Here is a 19,235-nt window from a genome sequence, read left to right on the forward strand (position 1 = left end):
AAAAGACTCTTCAGAGCATTTGTTCAAATGTGTCAACATTTTATTCTGATTAAGGCAAGATGTAACAGCCTAAACATAAACTTCCAGTTATGAACTACTCAAAACTAAACAGGAGTAGCCATTACAAAGGAAAATACATACTTTAAATGTAAAGAGTATCAAGAAAAAGTAACACAAAATCAAGACAAAACATTCCAGCTCTACAAACTATTAAGTGCAAAGAAATGTGTATTTTTCTAGTACTAACGTAGCTTTTTTTTCCATCTATCAGTCTTCAGTGGGATTCACAGGACTGCAGCTCTACTCCAGAAAAGTCTCTTTAAAAAGGCAGTGCAACTCCACAACATCTTTCGCTTCTCAAGTTTCTTACTCGCAGGGTGAGAAAACTCACCCAGGGACTTGCACGTCAAGCTAGACACATCTTGCCCAGTGCATCCCAAACTGCACGAAAGAATTTGTAGGATAAATTCTCCTTCCAAAGCACACATGCAACTAAACGGTTTCCAGTGGAAGTCATGCAGGCGCGGGGACAATATGCAGACCAGCATTTGGATCTGAACTAGCGATCCTATCGGTGCGAGCCGTCGCAAGCTGAGCTTGTTCTGCCCTCGCTGAATTAGGGTCAGAGATCCAGGCAGTTTTTACAGTCCTGCTTCTGCCATAGGCTGCATCTCCAGGGACACTCACTAAAACCGATGCCTGACTTTTCAGGCACACTCACACCAAAATACTGCAAAACTACAGCGAATTTTCATCAGAATTGCCAAAACCTGTCAATTCCGAATTTCTGCTCCCTCAGTATTTAGGATCTACAGGTAGTGCAATACACGAATGACAGCGGACTGGTGACAGTAGAGTACATTCCCAGGGTTTCTCCCCCCATTTTTAAATGGAATGTAACAGAAGAGGGAAAAGATGCCCACTGCAAAAGGGACCTGGATCCTTATTTCAACATTTAAGCACTTTAAAGCTGCGACTTTTCTCCAGGCACATCTAAACAGTCTTGGAGAAGCCCCGGTGAACTGCTTTTGGGAGTCCTGCTGATGGGAGAAGTGCAGACCATTTGCACAGACCAGCAAAGGACTGCACATTAAGTGGGGGTTGCGGGGGGGCAGGGGGGGTCCCCAGGATTTTCTCTCTTTTTAGTGCAATGTCACAGGTGGTTCTGGAGACCTGGGTACTGTCCTTTGCCTTCTGACAATCCGATGTCATCCTTTTTTCCTTTAACCCATTTTCAGCTTTATGTCCATAATTAGAAAACACCAAACAGGTGTTATTTTCCAAAAAAATTCCATTTATTTCTTCTCTGCTGCAAATACATGGCCCACAACATGTTCCCACCTCAAAGTCAGAAATGTTCTTCGTCCTGACACTTCAAACCCCTTGGCCAAGGTACGTTTTTCTCAGGGATGAGCACCAGTTAACAAAGAACTGCTAGGTAAGGCATGGAATGTGAAATGCCCATTTCTTCCCGGCTGGGAAATTGTTAAAGCTGGAAAAGTTGAGAATGTAGTGAGGGTAAGAGTATAAAAATTAGATCAACCAGCTACTGCCATCCACGCCACAAAAGTGGTGACTTCACTTGGGCTTGGATACACACCAGCTTCCTTGTATAATCCATCTCAATGTGTTCTCAGGCCTTGAGTTAACACACAACAGTGTCAGCTGTTTTGGCTCTTGGGAAGTTATGATCCCTGTGAACAGCCTCTTTCTAAAATAACACTGCAACCCTGCTGTCAGTGGTCTAACTGAAAGGCACTGGCTTCAGCAATTGGTAGGAACATCCACTTTTGGGTGATTATTTAGGTATTTATGTGTGTGCACGATAATGGGGTGGCCAACATCTCGCCAACCACTTCTTTGGGTGCAGAGGTGATGTACAGACCTTGTGTGATGCTGCTGCTCTCCAACCACTACATATGAAGCCTGCTCCAAACCACTGCAAGTACAGTACATTGCAAAGGGTCAGCGAAATTCCATTTACTGCTCCAAAGTGCAAATATTTAACATTGTGAGTCCAGCACCCATGCAATTCACTAGTCCTAAAAGCAAGGTTTTCTTTCCTGGGTCACATGCCCACAGTCACCGACAGGGCCATGTGTTACATCCTGGTAGAGAATATTTTATAGTACTCAAGTGTGCCCTGCCTTTGAAATTGGGTGGATGAAAAACAATTATAAAATTTCACTTAGCTCCAAAGATAATCAAGAAGCAGGCTAGGGGTCAACATTTTGGCCGTGAAAAAGAAAAGCAAACCAAGCTAAATTATGTAGCTCTCATCTCGCCAAGTTCTTCTCTACGCCAAACTAAACACAGACTAAACACAAATGTCAAGGAAAATTGTGAACAAAGAGAAGAGCCCGAGGATTCCATGAACCAGATGGTTTAGTCATGTAAATGGATGTAGCTGTTGGTAACAGCTTTCTGTGCCTGCACCAACTTCTCGTCTGATTAGTGTTTTCAGAAACCATTATATGCATTAACGGATACTTAAATTCAGGATACTTTAAGTTTCAGAAAAAAAGGTTTGGGTCCCCCCCCCCCCCCTTTAATAGGGCAGTAAAAAAAAATTGGCAACAGAGCTGAAGCACAAGGGGATGCAGAAGCTTACAGATTTTTTTTTTTTTCTTTCCACCCCCCCTGAATTCCCAAGTGGAAACACACATTTTGGCACACGCATTCCAGAGTCCTTTCGTAGCACATGAAAACCCCAGCTTTCCCTGTAGCTGCAGAAAGAAAAGTGTGGGTCTTCCTTGTTAAGATCATCTTGGCCTGGTGCCTTACGTGTGACTTTTCTTACTATATGAAGATGCAGACTACGCCGTATCATTTTTTGTGAAGAGTGGATCAGGTCTCCAGCCAGTCTGAGAATGTAACTTCCAAGCATAGCTTTCCGATGTTTTATATTTTACTGTCCTGCCCTGTGAACTTGCAAGGTTTTGAAGAGGGATTTTTGCATCAGAAAGCCTCTTTTGTTTATCAGTGCATATTTATCCCGTGTCCTGTGTTCTTTGTAAGATTTGGGACTGAAAAGGGATACTCTTCCAAACATAAGAAAAAATGGAATCTCACAATAGCATTGCCATTACTAGCAAAAGTGAATGAGAAATGGCTTAAGTACCTCTAATTTTCAAAGCTGCTGTTTCATATTCCTTCTTAAATAGCTGGAACCAGCAACCAGACAATGAACTTACTTTCTAGAAGCCCACATTTTCTTGAAGTCACAGTAACGTGCTAATATTATAAGCACTGGCCTCTGACATCACTGCAGAATTAAGCTGGAGAAGGATGTGGGCTCTGAGAGATGGTTTCAATGGGAATGCTTAGGAACAGCAAGCCTTCAGCATTGTCAAAAAGACCAAATTAACATTGCCTGACACATTCTTCATTCTGCAAAACCTGACATTTTGCAGAAGTATTGGCAGCATTCACATTTACAAACTTGGCAGAAAAGAAACGTTTCTTTATTTTTATCCCAGAAGTGATTATCAAACAAAAAGCTTAAAAAATTCAGAACATAATGACCTGTTGGTGCTGCTGTTCACAACCATGCTGGTGTTCCGACTCCATTCAAACCTCAACCAGTGCCCACGAGGGCTTTAAGTATTGGCCAGGGAACTGGAAATTAATTTAGACTACTTTACTACAGTCAGTCCCTCAAAACAATTTCATACAGCCTTTTGATGACCATGGGCAAACAGAAAAATAACTGAGCTTCCTAATAAAGAGGGGAAACATCCCACTTTTTTTTTCCCAAATCAGTGAGGACACAGTTGCTTCCCACTCCTGGCACTGGCAAGGAATGTTCTGTACACACTTCATGAACAAGGTACACAACGTTCTTCCATGGCATCCTCCTACCTGTTTTCATTTGAGTCTGAGTGAGTCCTGTCACAGTTACTGAGCTGGGCACTGGAACCAGGAACAGGTTTGGCAGCCAAAGACCACCACACCACACCAGCATTCCGCACCTGTATTTTACCAGTGCCGTTTCTACCCCAGTAAACCAGGCAAACCCAGCCCTACCCTGATCAAGTGCCCGGCGATCTCTTTGGCAGCCTGCTGTTCCTTAGACCTTTTCACAACTACCACCTGCTAGTGTTTGACATACCCACACTGTAGCACCAAGTAGTTTTGCTTTTCATTTTTCCAGGGCGAGGCTCCCAAGCCTCCTCACAAACACTGAGCTTATCCTCTACTGCTGTGCCAGTTTGTTAGCTTTAGTTCAGTCTGACCTGAAAATAAAAACACTCCAACAAATCATGACTTAAGTAAAATTTCCGCGTGTATTATGTCAGTTACAGTTATGCAATGGCCAAATATTAGTAAATTCGTAGCTAATATTAAATTAAAACTCTGGAAAAAACAGCGACAAACAGTTCCATGGCACGTACCATTCTTACCATGGGGATAATGCTTACCCTTTGTCCAAAGGGACAGTGGAAACAAGTATAAATATAGAAACTGTCTCAAAACTGCAAATCTAAGCCTATGTTAATGCTCTAAACTGTCACTGACTTTCACTAAAATTATTCAGATCCAAACGTAAGCAATGATTTAGGACATCAATTTCTAACGTAATGCTGGTGACCCTGTACCGGTCAGGCTGGATCGGTTTCTGTCCACAAAGCAAACCACAGAGTGGCAATACCTTATCGCTGGTCTTGCAAGAGCAGACAGTATGTAAAAAAATTTTTTAAAGACATACACACACGTTTCCCCAAATTCAACTGTGGCGGAGTATTTTTCACCTAGTTTTCAATGATTTTTAAACAAAATAAATACTAAGCCCTTTCTGTTTGGATGCTTTGCTTTGTTTTTCCAGCCTGAATGAGTCTACAGATATCTTCTTAGTTATACAAGGCCAATGTTTCACTTTGCGAACATTGAAGATGAAGGAACACTTGAAGCTTCAGCACCAGAAGGAAAACAAGGAAGAGTGCAGAGAGTAGCTCCATTTGGAAGCACAGAGCTATAACAATTATTGTTCTAGTTCGTTACAAGTAGCTCATGAAGATTTTTATTCTAAGTAGTCCAATTGTTCCTGACAACCGAAGTGATTCCTATGTGGGTGCGATCCCACCTTCAACACCCTTGAGCTGACAGAGTTTGTAATCTTGCAGAACAACAACTCAAACCAGTTCCCCATAAGCACTGGAGAGATCAGAATACTTGTAACCTCTTGCCAAGTGTCACCTCAGTTTATTCAAACCTTCGCCTACTTCCTTAGAAAAAGGAGTCTATCATACCTGGAGTTCGTTCCTGTGATTTTTTTTTTTTTGTTGCTGGAGTGTTGACTTCTTGACCTCAGGTTTTATTTATTTGTTAGGCTGAATGAGGGTAGGGAGAGAAGAGGAGCACCGTAATATCAGCAGATGAATTAATATTACTTGTGATGACACTGATGATTTTCCCTGTTTGTCCCCCATCCCTCCTTACTATCCTCATTGTGCTGCCTTTTTCCTTTTTTTCCAGAGCGCTGCCGACAGAGCTGTGAAAGTTCATTCTTTTGAACGTTGCTGATTTCCTCTAAGTCTTTGCTTCCATAGGAAGCAGATACCCGGCAGATTTGCAAGGGAATGCTAAATCAACTGTGGAAGTTCTGCACTGTTGTCTGTTTCTGAGAAAGTCGTAGAAGTTCTTCTCTAATTGCTTTGATAAGAGAGGCTGAAGAGTGACCTGGCTGGAGGTCCTCAGTGGAACTGGTGGTGTAGCAAAGGCCCTGGCCCTGAAGGCTGTTGTGTGGAAGCTGAGCAGGGGGTGCTGAAGGCTGCCTGGCTGAAGTCCTCGGCATCTGGAATGCTGGTGAGGAGGAATATTCTTGGTGTCCATGCATATGCGTCTGGAAAAAGGTAGAAAGCATTATTGTACTTTCTGAACAACCGCGGTAATCCCAGAAAAGACAAGAAAGCAAAAAGGCAAAGAACAGAGGGAGAGCAGCATGGAGATGCTTCTACCTGCTGCCACTGTTCTTATGTTGTATGCATGAGTGATTCCGCTTATGGAGCACAAAACGACAAGTGTACACAAAACTGCTGGACTGACTCAAGCTCAAGGATTTTCAAAATCCCTTTGAGCATCCATTAAAAAGTCTGATCCCCCTTCTAACCTATGGTATGTTCAGAAACTGAAATGAAAGGAGGTGGGAAGAAGAAACACGGAACTGGAAGTCAACAGAATTGGCTTATCTTTCCCTGCCTTTCCACCAACTTCCTAAAAAACAACAGGCAAATCACTCTCTTCCCAGCTGTCATTTCTCCACACTATTTATAGATAGATACACTACTGATCTCACTTTCTCCTCCTCTGCCTGGCTTGCCTGTTCAGACCGGACACTCGTGAGGACCCTGTGACTGACCAGTGCTCAGGAAAACACGGTCAATAGAAGCAGCAGGAGGAAACTATTCGAATCCGAAAGACAAGATTTTTCTACACTCAACAGCTGTTTTACATATCTGAGAAACGCTATCCCAGTTTAGGGACAATCACTGTTTCAGGGTAGAAAGGGGTTAATTCTGCATTTGTCAGCAACATACGTTTTCTAACAAAACAAGAGAGAAACAAAACAAAAGCCTGAGTTTATGGGCTCGTCTATTTGGAAAGAAATCTGCTTACACTAAAACAAAGCATGAATTTACAGTACACGAGGTGACTGCACCAACTCCCAGTACCGACACAAACGAGGTACGCTGCAAAACATCTAAATTCCAGCTGACACCCCCAAAGCAAGCGCTTCCTCAGGCCTCGTATGGCTGGAGCCTGAGAGGAGAAAACCCTGGGCACAAAGGACTTGCTCAGACCGACCCTGCTGGACCCACAACGGGGAGCAGAGCAGTGCAAGCCCCTTCGAGGGGGCTGCGGAGCAGCTAGCTGCAGCACGTTCAGGGGACAGTTATCACAGTTCGGTGAGCACCGTCCTGCTCCGTGGATGCGCCTACAAGGAGTGGCAGAGAGGGCAAGCTGATGAGGGAGGAAAGGAGAGGAGGAAGGTCAGCTGGAAGAGGATTTGGGGGCCAGGGGGAGGGGAACGAAGGGAGGGATTACGCGGCAGAGCCTGGGAAGGGTATGGGGGACCTAGAGTGCCCGTGGCAGCGGTGCGCTGGGAACGCAAAAAGGCACGAGAGTATGTTCCTTAACACCTCCCATAACATAAATAAATAAAATCGAAGCCATTTTGTGCCAAGTAGAACTAACAATAGATTCTGACTCTCTCGCGCAGCTCATGCACAGCACTCATCATTTGCAGTTAATTGGTGGAGAGAGATTAAGTGGAAAAGAGGCTTTACTAGAAGAATGATAGGTAAAGAAGGTTTTCCGAGTAACATCCTGTCTTTCTTCTTAGAAAAGGGAGGCCACTGTATTATCAGAAGGAATGAATGGGTCTCTTGATTGTTCAGAGCTACTCCTTTGGCAGTGGAACCTGAAACGAATTCATACATGCAGTCTAGAGTTTGCAAACCTCACAAGTACTCCTGTGGGTTTGTAGAAAAGAGAGGACATAAAAAAAAGATTAAAAGCAAACATTCCTTGACACGTGAGTCTTAACGGCAACCTAAATTATGTTCAAGTTACTTTCACATTAAAATGCATTAACATGATTCAGCTCCCGTCTCATACTGCACTGGATTAGCACCATAAGAATGGTTTCTTAAGGGAAGATGACTGCAGTGGCTGTTTTTGAACATTCAGGCTATCAGAGTTTTCTTAAATATCTCAGAAAAATAAAAGTGTGTATTTCCATGACCTCATATATAATGTCAGAATTAAACAGGTCTGATAACTTTCAAAACCAAATTGGTTTAGAAACCTAACCTATACTAAACTGTAATAGCAAAATAAAGACAGTAGAAGGTTAGAAGAATTTAGTTTTTTAGGGGTTTTTTTTGTTTGTTTGGTCTACCAGCAGAAGTATACATTGATATATTATGTATGTAACTATATATAGTTTTATATAGTAGTATCTATAAATGATGTATTTTTATATAGAAACTTCTGTATAATTAATAGCAGTATAAAATAATCGACAAAATATCTTTATTAAATCTTCCTTCTTAAGGAATGAAGATTTATGAGATGACACTGTGAACTCGTTAATCTCCATTTAATAGCTGTTGAACTTTATGACCGATTTCAACTGATTTGGATGTGTAACTATATACACACACACAGCTGTATATGTATGAACAGACAGACATGATAAAATTCACAAAAGTAGGTAGCTAATTAGCCATAACCTCACCTGTGCTATCCCTGAATCTGCTCCTGCATAGCAGAAAGGCCCTGTTAGGCTGTGCTCAGCTGGACCTGCCACAGCCAGGACGTATCGCACAGGGGATGGCTCGGGGACACGAGAGACAACTTGAAGTATGGTGAGATGGTTTACAGACACTACGGTGGGCAGCCAGAGTATAAATATAAAGTAAAAGGGTAACGGTGGCTTGGGGGAAACACTGGAAGCCTGGAGAAGACTTGGGAGAACAGTGAGGAGCTACAGGGGATTGGAGAAGGATGGGAGGTGATGCCAGGTGGTGGCAGGGAGGCAGAGATGCACAAGACACTGCACACATCTGCAAGAAACCCGGCTTCAGCTGTTCTGTTGCTCAAACGACCCCTTGCTCAGTACTGTATTTCGTGTCCGTTAAGGAAAAGCTGTGATTATCCTGCTTGCCCAGGCCTTCTAGATGGCGAACTGATGGTCACCTACTTGCTGGCTTGGGGTCAGGAGATACAAGTGGGAGGTCGTATTCCAGCAGAAAATCAGGTGTTGACTGCAGGAGTAGTAGGAGAGGATACTGCGAGGAAAAGGGCCCTTGAAGAAACACAAATGCAGATGTCTCCCGAGTTTGCAGGTAAGAACAACATTCTAGATATTATCTTCCTAAACGCAGAGTTTCATGTTAGAAACTTGCTCAGAATGAGGTAGCAGCAAGGCTGTTTGTAAAGAATCAGTTAAATACTGCACCTTAAAGGAACGTGACTGTCATTAAGTAAAACCTCCTCTCCAAAAGGAGGAAAGAAAAATTTAGAGCTCTGTCCTAGTGAAGGAATCCAAACCCGGAAGGTAATTATTTAACTACAGAAAACTACCAACTAGGGCTCATCTAATAATGCTTCCTTTTTTTTTTTTTTTTTTCAATTGGAATAATCCTTTGGGAAAAAAAAAAAAAAAAAGAATTCTGAAAAGGAAAGTGCAAGCAACTAGGTGAGCTCTCCTACAACTGACACCATATTCAGATAATTTTAGTCCATGATCTCCACCTCTTGCCTTTTTTTAACAAACAAAACAAAACCAAACTATAAAACCAAACTGAAAAAAAAATAAATCACACTGCAGTAACATGAACTGCAGCAACCAGTGAGCAGAAAGTTCTGTCAAAGCCTAGGAAGTGCTTAAACTCTGATTAATTAAAAGAAAGTCAGCCTGGACTGAGGTGACATGTACCCATCCGAAATGGTGACTGAAGGTGCAAACTGCAACCAAATCATACTGTACTGGGCCATGAATCTTTGAAAGTTGTGCAGGTAACTGATGTCAAAACCAACTCTTTGCATAGCATCTCGGACAACGGGTCTGTAACTGAATTTTCAGTAATTTGTTAGCAATTCAAGTAATAAAATATCAAGAAAGTAATGGCTAAACATGCACTTGGGGGACAGAAGGGAAAGGCCCACAGATTTAGAAAAGAAAAGTAATTTTCAGAATAGAAAAACAAATGATAAGGGGCAATGAATGGTAACCTAGAGATGCCTCTGAAAATGGAACAGAAGAAGCACTAAGATGTCTCATGTAAGTGCTCTTCCAGATGCAAACTGAAATTATGATGACGTTGCACTCAAATACCACTGTCCCAAGCACAGGTAACAAGTTAAATTAGGCAAATACATCTTTCAGCTTTGACAGTTGAAATTTTTGATTAGTTTCAGTAGGGTTTGTCTCTAGTATGTCCAGCTGTCAGAAGCTTTAGGCTGCTCCTCTCAAGTTCATTTGGAGTGGGTGGCAGCTCAGCTTCACCAAAATCTAAAGAAAAGGCCCATCCCGTTGCATTTCCTTCCTGCAAAGCCATTCTGAGATCATGCAATACTGCAAAGCAGCTTCAGTAGTGTGAACACACACTGCCTTAAGTATGCAAAAGAAGGAGATCATTCCTCTCTCCCTCAAGGAAGAAACCAGAAAAATGACAGTTTAAGCAAAGGAGCAAAAGAAGGGGTATAAAGCTGTCGTTCTCAAGAGTACTACAGTAAACTTGCCACACCCGTCTGTTTCAGGATGCAAGTACATCAAACGTGGACTGGTAGCAGGCAACCGTACCTTTCCTGGAAAGGCCATACACTATCCTCAGCCTCACACATCTGGCTGAATCAGAAACATCAACCTCTGGAAGCACCACTGCCAAGAACATGAAATCACGATGGCTGCCTAGGCAACACTGGTAAATGAATACATTTTAATTTAGCATATCCTGCTGACTGAGGGGAGGAAAATAACTTGTTTAGGAACAGCTCTACTGTTATGTGCAAGTATGTACCTCATTCTGTTGCCCTGACTCCTGCTGTTGTGCACCGATACAGAAGACAAAAGAACTATACCAATACAAAGTAGGACAGTAGTCTGGGACAATTGAATTCAATGCTTTCTACTTACAATGATCTCAAAATACAGAGGCATATTTCAAAGAAGAAAATGGAAAGCAGTATCCACCTCTGCTGGAGCTCAGAAGCAGAACTGGGTGAACTGCAATTAATGGGTGAAGGCCTCAAGTGAGAAAAAAAAAAAAAAAAGGGTTAGGGTAGAGTGAAATAAAGCAGTTAGAGAGAGAAGCAAAGGTGAAAGAACAGCAAGCAAAAGTTAGAAGAGCTAACGAGGGTTTGAAGAGCAAAGCAAAGAATGTCAGAGAAGCAACTGAAAGTATTCCAGGGGGGGAAAAGTTCCAAACAGTAATGCAGGAAAAAAAATACCCGAACATATCACTACTTCAGAAACTATGCAAATGTGTAACACAGTACTCACTGCATCTCGCCTAGCATATTCATCCTCTCCACGGTACTGGGGCCACCCTGGCCCCCCCGGCTGGCCATGCCCTGCTCTGCCTGAGGGGATCTCCACTTGTTGACCTCCGATCCTGCTAGCAATTCCCACCTGAGTGAGGTGCTGTATCTGAGAACCTTAAAAGCAAATATTGTTTTTTCATCTTTATACATAGTCAAGTTTGTAGGGCAGACAAATGACAACATAAAATTTTGTTGGAAGCAGGAGACAAGAAGAAAGTGAAGCTCTGTTTCTGTGCAATTAATAATAAAAAAAAAAAAAAATCAGCAGAAAGAAGGCTGTCAGTGTAGAATAAAGAAGAAAAAGTTACGTGCATTTTGTGCAGTTCATTTGAGTGTGATGCTTTTCATTGCCACTGCACTGAAAGAAGAGGTTGAGATACATGCATCTCGGACATGGACTACACTTCATTCCAAAAACATGCCAGCCCTTTCCAATCAGCATTTACTGAAAGCCCTGGCAATGCTTTCATGTAAATTATTTAGCAGCAAAGAGAAGACACTTGCCCCTGTGGTCCACCTTATTTGCATCACACTGGCAAGACCCTAACTCTCCAGACTGCTTTCTGTTCTATCTCTCAGAAGAATAAAATACATGACTACATGAGTACGGTTCTTTCACCTTTGCTTTGTGGTTAAATATTAAACGATGCTGTTGTTGACTAACGAGAAGGTCAGAACACGCTGTATCTCCTTTCAGCCGGAAAGCTAACCTCCTCCTTTCTCCTTTCCCTTCCCTCTCCTCCCGCTGCTTTCAAACATATGCAAGGATAGCCACCATCATTAATTGCAAGAGACATGTAACAACATGCCAGCTTCCCTTTTTCCTGAATTTCCTCCCACAGGGAAACACGATTTATTTTATTATTATATTATTCATTAGAAAGGAAACACATTTAATAAACCCACAGATACACGAGAGAAAACTCTGTGTGTGTGTGTATGTACAAAAAGGGAGGGAAAGACAAAAACAAGTGTGATTTACGTGATGGACAGTTAGGTCAGTTTCATGTTCTCCTCTCAAAAAAATCCAATATTTGAGAAGTCTGATATTTGCACATAATTACGCTGAAGGACAGGAACTAATTGTTTGAATTGCCTCCAAACTTTAAAGCAGAATATACATGAACATTTAGAGAATAGTGTGAATCAAACAATAAAATAATCATCATTAATCTGTAACAGTCACTACATCCCTGTCATCCTCATTCATTTAACATTTATGGGGAGAGGAGAGCAGCTACCAAAACTAGGACTCTGACATGAGTATATGATCATATTTCCAGTCTTTTTTTCAACTCCCCAGGAAGAAAACATTTATCTGGGAGAAAATTAACTGTGGCATTTGCATAAGAATAGAATATTTTATTCTTAGAATCAGTGTCTGCTGCTTAATTGCATGTGATGTTTGAACCTTATTCACGATAGCACTGATGAGTGCTATGGAAATTATCGCACAACCAAATCAAGGAAGGTGATTTCATACGGGACAGCAGCAATAGAGAATATCATCAGAAGCTAAAATATCCGGCTTTTATGCACACATTTATAAGAAGAGAAATGAGAAATAAAGATGCAGAAAAGTAAAAAATTTGCTATTTAGCAGGCTGATTTGGGATATATCAGTTAGCTCATTTAGCACAAACGAAACAGTCAGCAGTGGAAAGTTAGCATACACTGTACACTGAAACAATTAGTAATTTTCCATTCTTAATTAAAGTTTTTGGTTTGTTTAGTTTTTTTTTTTTTTTTTTTTTTTCTGAAAACACGCTGTGTGATAACCAATACTTGCAAGATACTAAAAAGGCAGCAAAGCACTGCCCTTTTCTGCAGGGTCCTATGGATGTAAAGTTAACCTCACTTTGTGATCACCTTTTTTTTTTGCCAGTGAAGACAAGGACCACATTTCAAGCGTAGCAGCTGAAGGAGAATGGTGCCTTAACGGTGACCTCAATGTAAGAGCAGATATGGAAAAGGATCAGTTATTTTAGTGCATATTCCACTTAAGTGAAGTGTACCTGCAGTGCTTCCAACTGGTCGTGGCCGTGCCACCGATGGCATTTCCTCTGAGTACATCCCTCTGGAGGAATACTGAACCTCAGGTGGCTGCTGGTCTGGGTGCATTAACTCTGCAGGTTGAATAAAACCTGGCCCAAAGTTCTGCCTGTGGAAAAGATTACGGTAAGTGAATTCCCCAATTAGAAACAGTAACGCAGGCGTACCTCATACAACTCCTCTTTATGATGCCTTTTAATGTACATTTTAACCTTAAATGTTAAAGAAAATAATTACATCTGAGGAATATATTCCTCCTTCATGATCTGCATTGCACAGGAACAGGAGTTACAAACTCCAACAAAATTTCACACAGGTCTTTTTCACATGTTGCAGTCTCCTCAATGCAAAGGAAAGAGTTCGCAGACCTTGCTTTCCCCCAGGGGAAAAAAAGCATCTTCAATATAAAAATAAAAATAAAGAAATAAAACTTCAGTAGTGATGTATCTGCTTACCTCAGCAACAAATCTGACTCTTACCCGAGAGTTTCTGGGCACACGGTTTTGGTCTAAATCAAACCATATGAACTGCATTACATGTGTATTTCATGAACAATTATTATTTCAGCAAGTGTTTTGATCCTTTTTCATCAAATTTTCAAGACTCTGCTCTTTAAGATTCATCAAACTACTCAAAGCTGTCACTACCACATATGACGGGATGCAACATATACTAAAATTAATGTTTCCTATAATTCAGGCTGGCACTGGTAGTCATTGTTGTTATATATTCACTGAAAAGTTAACAACAGAAACTGTCATCAATCTAACTAACTTCATCAATTGTGCCAAGGTAATGGGACTTGTAAAAGAAACCCTATAACCCATTCACAGAACAGAAATAGAGAAGGAGATGGAAATGCTGCTTTTCCTATGTTTCCTATTAATCTATCTTAACCCTGGCATGGAGAGATTATATTTTAGAAGACTGATGGCAGCTGAATTTTCAAGGATTATTGGTTCCTGTCAATATGGTGGAGGTGTGGATGCCCAAACTTCAGGTGCTTAGGTTACTAGACTAGTCTCTCAGACTCCAGGTACGATCAAGGAAGAGAGATGCACTCCTCACGAGGCATTCAAAGCAAAAGGTTAGGTTCACTAAATCATTTTCTGCAGGAGCCTTTCACTGGTGAGTATAAAGGAAGCAAAGTGACACCAACATCCTAAATCAGGCACGTGAAATTACAGAAAGTGAGGATGAGGGGTGCATTTTAGATGCCTTTTACAACAACCGCATCTAAGCCCTTCCAGGATATGGACTGCAACGTATCCCATTCCTCAAGACCTCAGTTTTACACCCTTCTGCTTTAAAGGAAAAATCCTGTGACTGCATCTAATTCAAACTATTCTTGATTTGTGTTGTATTTGGAAAACTAACCACCTCTGCATTACAAACAGATAGCAAAGGAAGCTGACATAATAAATAGCCCAATAAAGCCAAATAAGAGCCAATAAAGCACAAACAAGTAACTGTAAATTAAGGTACTAGCTACCTGGCATACAGCATTAAATGGAGGAGGTATAAGGGTTTCAAGCTTCAACAATCCCATTGTGGAAGTGTCATAATTCCCCCAGCTCCCTTGCATACTATCCCACCTGTAAACTCAGCAGATCCAGAGGAAACCATTTCCAACCAGACTTACAATCTAGTTAAAATCAACAATTGAATGTGTAAGTAATGTTTAACAATATCACTTTTGTTACGTTAATCACTTGTAGCAGTAAAGGATGTGACCAGCTGACCCTCTATGCCTGCAGTGCTGAGCTGGAATCTTGTAGCTGATAAATTACTACAAATTTTTGATGTTGTCTAAGGAAAATATTTTCTCAATATTACTGCAAATGTATTATTTTTGTGTCCATTTATCAGAGGACAGGAGGTGTATCATTTATTGCTGATGTGTTTGTACTTGAAAGGTGCACATTTTACAACCCATCACCCTCTCTTCTCAATCTTCTTTAGAATAGATAGATTTAGCTACTCTTTAAAAGTCAGAGATCAACAGAAGAGTATAAAAACAAGATAGAGCTCTCAATCTATATCATACAGGCTTTCTAGTGCTCCTTCCTATTTTTAGGCTGAAACCTAGCCTTCAATTTTTCTTGAAATCCAAAAAATGTATTAATCTCCAGTTATTTAATTACGTGGGGAGATACTGCCCCCCAAATCAATTTTATACCACTAATCCACTATGGCTAAGTATCTCTATCTCAGTTGTATGATGCAATATTAATTTTCTGGTAAAAGCTGTTCATTGTGCCTTTATGTTTGCCTAGCTGTTATGTGACCTAGGTCTTTTAATTTTTTTTTTACCCAGGTTGGTTCCACCCCATTAAAGATGCTGACTGCATTTGTACAGAGAAAGGAACAGTACAGTCACCCAACTATTATTCCATACATTGGATCCTTAAGCTAACGGGCTATGACATTGATACATGCCACCTAATCATACTGACCTCAGGTTAAGTTTTCTTCCTCTGATTAGTGCACCGTTTTCATCAGCTTGTTTAAAGAAGTGTGGCCAGGAGGTCAAGGGAGGCGAAACCTCCCCTCCACTCCTCTCTGGGGAGCCCCCCCTGCAGTGCTGGGGCCAGCTCGGGGGCCCCCAACAGCAGAAGGACCCGGAGCTGCTCGAGCGGGGCCAGAGGAGGCCACGGAGATGCTGGGGGGGCTGGAGCAGCTCCCCTGGGGGGCCGGGCTGAGAGAGTTGGGGGGTTCAGCCTGGAGAAGAGAAGGGTCCGGGGGGACCCTGAGAGTGGCCTCCCAGGGCTTAAAGGGGGGACAGGAGGGGGGGGGGGACGACTCTGGATCAGGGGGTGTGGGGGTAGGGCGAGGGGTGATGGTTTTAAATTGTAAGAGGGGAGATTTAGACGAGATTTAAGGCAGAAATTCTTCCCTGTTTGGGGGGTGAGGCGCTGGCCCAGGGTGCCCAGAGCAGCTGTGGGTGCCCCCTCCCTGGAAGGGTTCAAGGCCAGGTTGGACGGGGCTGGGAGCCCCCTGGGCTGGGGGAAGGGGGCCCTGCCCGGGGCAGGGGGTGGGACTGGGTGATCTTGAAGGTCCCTTCCAACCCAAGTCACTCTATGTTGCTAAGATATGATTCTATGATTATCTTCTGAATTTGAGCATAACCCCCACTCCACAAACGTGACAACTCGTTCCTCATTTCCTGTTGACCAAGCTTTAGGATACCTTCTATTTTAATGAAAATGTAAAGGAATTCTTCCTGTTAAGGTCAATAATCTTGCAGATTGTTAACCTAATTTACCAGCACTGGCAGAGCCAGAATTTAATTATCAATAATGATGCCATTAATTTGTAATTTACAGAAATCCAGAGTGCCTATGCCAAAGGCTTACGAACTTTTGAACAAAAAATATGTTGCAAAGACACTATCTTGCTCAGGTGTATTAACGTGGGTTACTACACTTTCATGATTAATTTATCACATTTTCCCCGAATGCGTAACAGGCCAACAAATTGAAAATCCTCAATAACAAATAACTGGTCATGCCTCCTTGTGTTGGCAGCCTCAAAGCAACCTAAATTATGAAAAATACACCGCATGATAGGCTGTGTGCCATTTCACGTATGCTCCACTCGCGCTAAAACTGACACCACCAGCCAAGACCTAAGTAAGAAAATGTGCTTTAAGACTCCTTTTCGAGCTGCTCCTTTCAAAACCAGAACAATGGATGAAGGGAAGTTCTTCATACCCATTTTACCACCGAGTTTCCGAGGCAGTAAAGACTACAGGAGAAATGCAGTAAATGGCATGGGTGCCAGTGGGGTTTCATCTCACGGCGAGCTGTAAGAGAGAGCCGAGAGCAGCACAAGGGCCGCCTTCTCACCACAGGGGCTGCAGCGGCTCGGGAAGGGCGAGACAAGCCTGACCACGGCAGGAACCACGACCTGGGTCCAGCTTCACGTGCAGTTAAAACACAGACACCGAACGTGAAGTTAAGTCACCTGGACAACTGTTTCCTTCTCTCTACACGATTCTCTCACAGCCAGGCCAGGAGAAGATGGAAAATTTGTTCTTCCCCCCGGATTTCACAGTAACAGGCCTGCGAGGCAGGCTTCCTCTGTGAGGGTCATCGCGCTCTATAATTTGTTCTCAACTGGGTTAAAATTAGAATGAATCTGTTAGTCATCTGAAAGCTTTTGCGAGTGAGTGTTGCCCTGAGGCTGCAGAAACAAGGTGAAAGTGAGAGTATTGGGAGAATTACATGCATCTGAGCAACTGTTTCAGGCCCTCTAAAAGCTGAAACTCAGTGATTTACTCGATACTTGGAAGGATATCTCTATTGCCAAGGGGCTAGAAACACATTTCTTTTAAATGAAGGCTTGGATTCCATACAGCATGCATATGTCATTCATGCTACATAAATAAATTACACAGGCTGGATCTGGACTCCTGTTACTTCTCATTTATACAGTACTTTGCATAATAATATACCAGTGCCAGTAAGAACTCTGGAGGAATTGCAAGGAAAATAATAAATGACAATTCTACCCGTGAAAAGCTACCTTGGTAGGAGACCTGGTGCAGTTGGTGGAGTCATTCCAAATTCCACGTATCTCTGTCAGAAGAATGAAAAAAACCCAAATTAAAATCAAAATGCATACCCTGGGAATTCCACTGTCAGCCTTTTAAGTGATGAATGGCAGAGATCACGAGGCCTGTACGTGTGACTTGATTGCAGACATAAGAGCTTAGTTTTACAAACCCAGAAGCACAAGTTCTGGAAATCACTGCTACAGTGGGCTAGCAGTCTTTTCTGTCTGATCAGAGTCTTAACTTAAGAACTTTTCAGAAATAATCTTCTGCAAGTGAGAGAAAGTAAGGGCTGCTCCAATGTCTATTCTGCCTAAAACTTTCAGCAAACCAAGCTTTGCGTTTGGAAATCTCAGCATCAGACTGCGGCAGAGAGACCACGGGGCTCTGACTCAACAGTCCAATGGCATTATGAAACTTGTACTGAACTGTTGTGGAACTCAAAATGACCTAAAAGATTATCCATGTGTCTCAGTACTCCATACGATGCAAAAAAAATCATACACGGAAATACTGCTTCTCTATCCCTCACCACCTGAAAGCATTTGGATACTATGCTGAAAAATATGACCTAAGTCAAATATATTCTCTTCTAATTGTCAAAATATGAAATAGCACATATGTTTAAAAAAAATAAAGTTTTACTCTTGGACATAACAAGACTGATCTGTGAAAGATCATAACTGAGAACAGAAAAGTTATCCTAAAGGAGAACTCCTATCTTCTCTTGTGGTTGGGATGGGAAAAGGGAAAAGAATCCAAACGGCTCAAAAAGCAAGTTCACCATCACGACGGTCATTTCTGAATTCTCCTGGTTCCAGAAACTGTTCCACATTTGTGGTAAGTCCTGACAGCAAGGGCACAGTAACAGTGACCACAGCTCAGCTGGTGCTACCTACCTGCCCAGAGAAGTCTTTTAAACTGCATCACTCCCACTGAGTGGGCTGTTTGCCGCCTGAGCTGCACCGTAAGGTGACCCCCACTGGGTGCCTGTGGCTCCCCCCTCCCTGCTCAAGCAGAGGTGTTTACCGGCTGTCCTGCAGAGACCCCGGGGGGTGTGACGGCCGTGGAATTGGCTGCCTGGCTGCTGGGAGCCACCAGCGCAAAGGCATCATCCAGCAGCGAGTGCATGGTCTGCCGCGCCTCTTCAATGGACGGCTGCGGGGGGACGTACTGGGAGACGGGGTGGGAAGGCAAGCCAGGGAACTTCCCCAGATCAGCTGAAGATGACGTCTGAGGTTCAGGAGGCAAGTCTGGATCAGACTGGAGGAAATGGAAAGAAGGTGAAGGGCAGCCACAGAGAAGACCTAACCAGCCAGCTCCCAAGCCCCTGTGGGCCTTACGTCTGAGCAACGTTTTCTCTGCCAGAACCACAACGAGATCAATGGCACAAGTGCCGGTGCTGGACAAAACATGCCCCTCACCCTCCCTACTTCTGCATACACATATGTGTGCTCATACGTAACACCAACTGCTCAAACACTTCACTCAGCGTGATCGGAAAGACTCAGACCTCAGATAAGGCAGCGGAGCTTTGTGCCAGAATTACTCAGCTATAACAGAAATCTCATGGTTTGCA

At 42.6% G+C, this 19,235-nt stretch overlaps 1 protein-coding gene across 1 annotated transcript in view; it reads right to left on the minus strand.

Moving 5' to 3' along the window:
- Positions 1-22: 22 nt before the first annotated feature.
- Positions 23-19,235, minus strand: part of KIAA1549 (KIAA1549 ortholog) — a 157,804-nt gene continuing 138,591 nt past the window's right edge. Inside the window, exons 16-19 of the mRNA XM_042795227.1 lie at positions 18,686-18,919; positions 17,629-17,681; positions 13,065-13,210; positions 23-5,842 (exon numbers count right to left, since the gene is read on the minus strand). Of these exons, the coding sequence (XP_042651161.1) occupies positions 5,694-5,842; positions 13,065-13,210; positions 17,629-17,681; positions 18,686-18,919 (582 nt within the window). The 3' untranslated portion in view covers positions 23-5,693. The remainder of the gene's footprint in view (positions 5,843-13,064; positions 13,211-17,628; positions 17,682-18,685; positions 18,920-19,235) is intronic.

This window comes from Tyto alba, unplaced genomic scaffold (assembly GCF_018691265.1).
Source record: "Tyto alba isolate M040663 unplaced genomic scaffold, T.alba_DEE_v4.0 Super-Scaffold_21, whole genome shotgun sequence".
Lineage (NCBI taxonomy): Eukaryota > Metazoa > Chordata > Aves > Strigiformes > Tytonidae > Tyto > Tyto alba.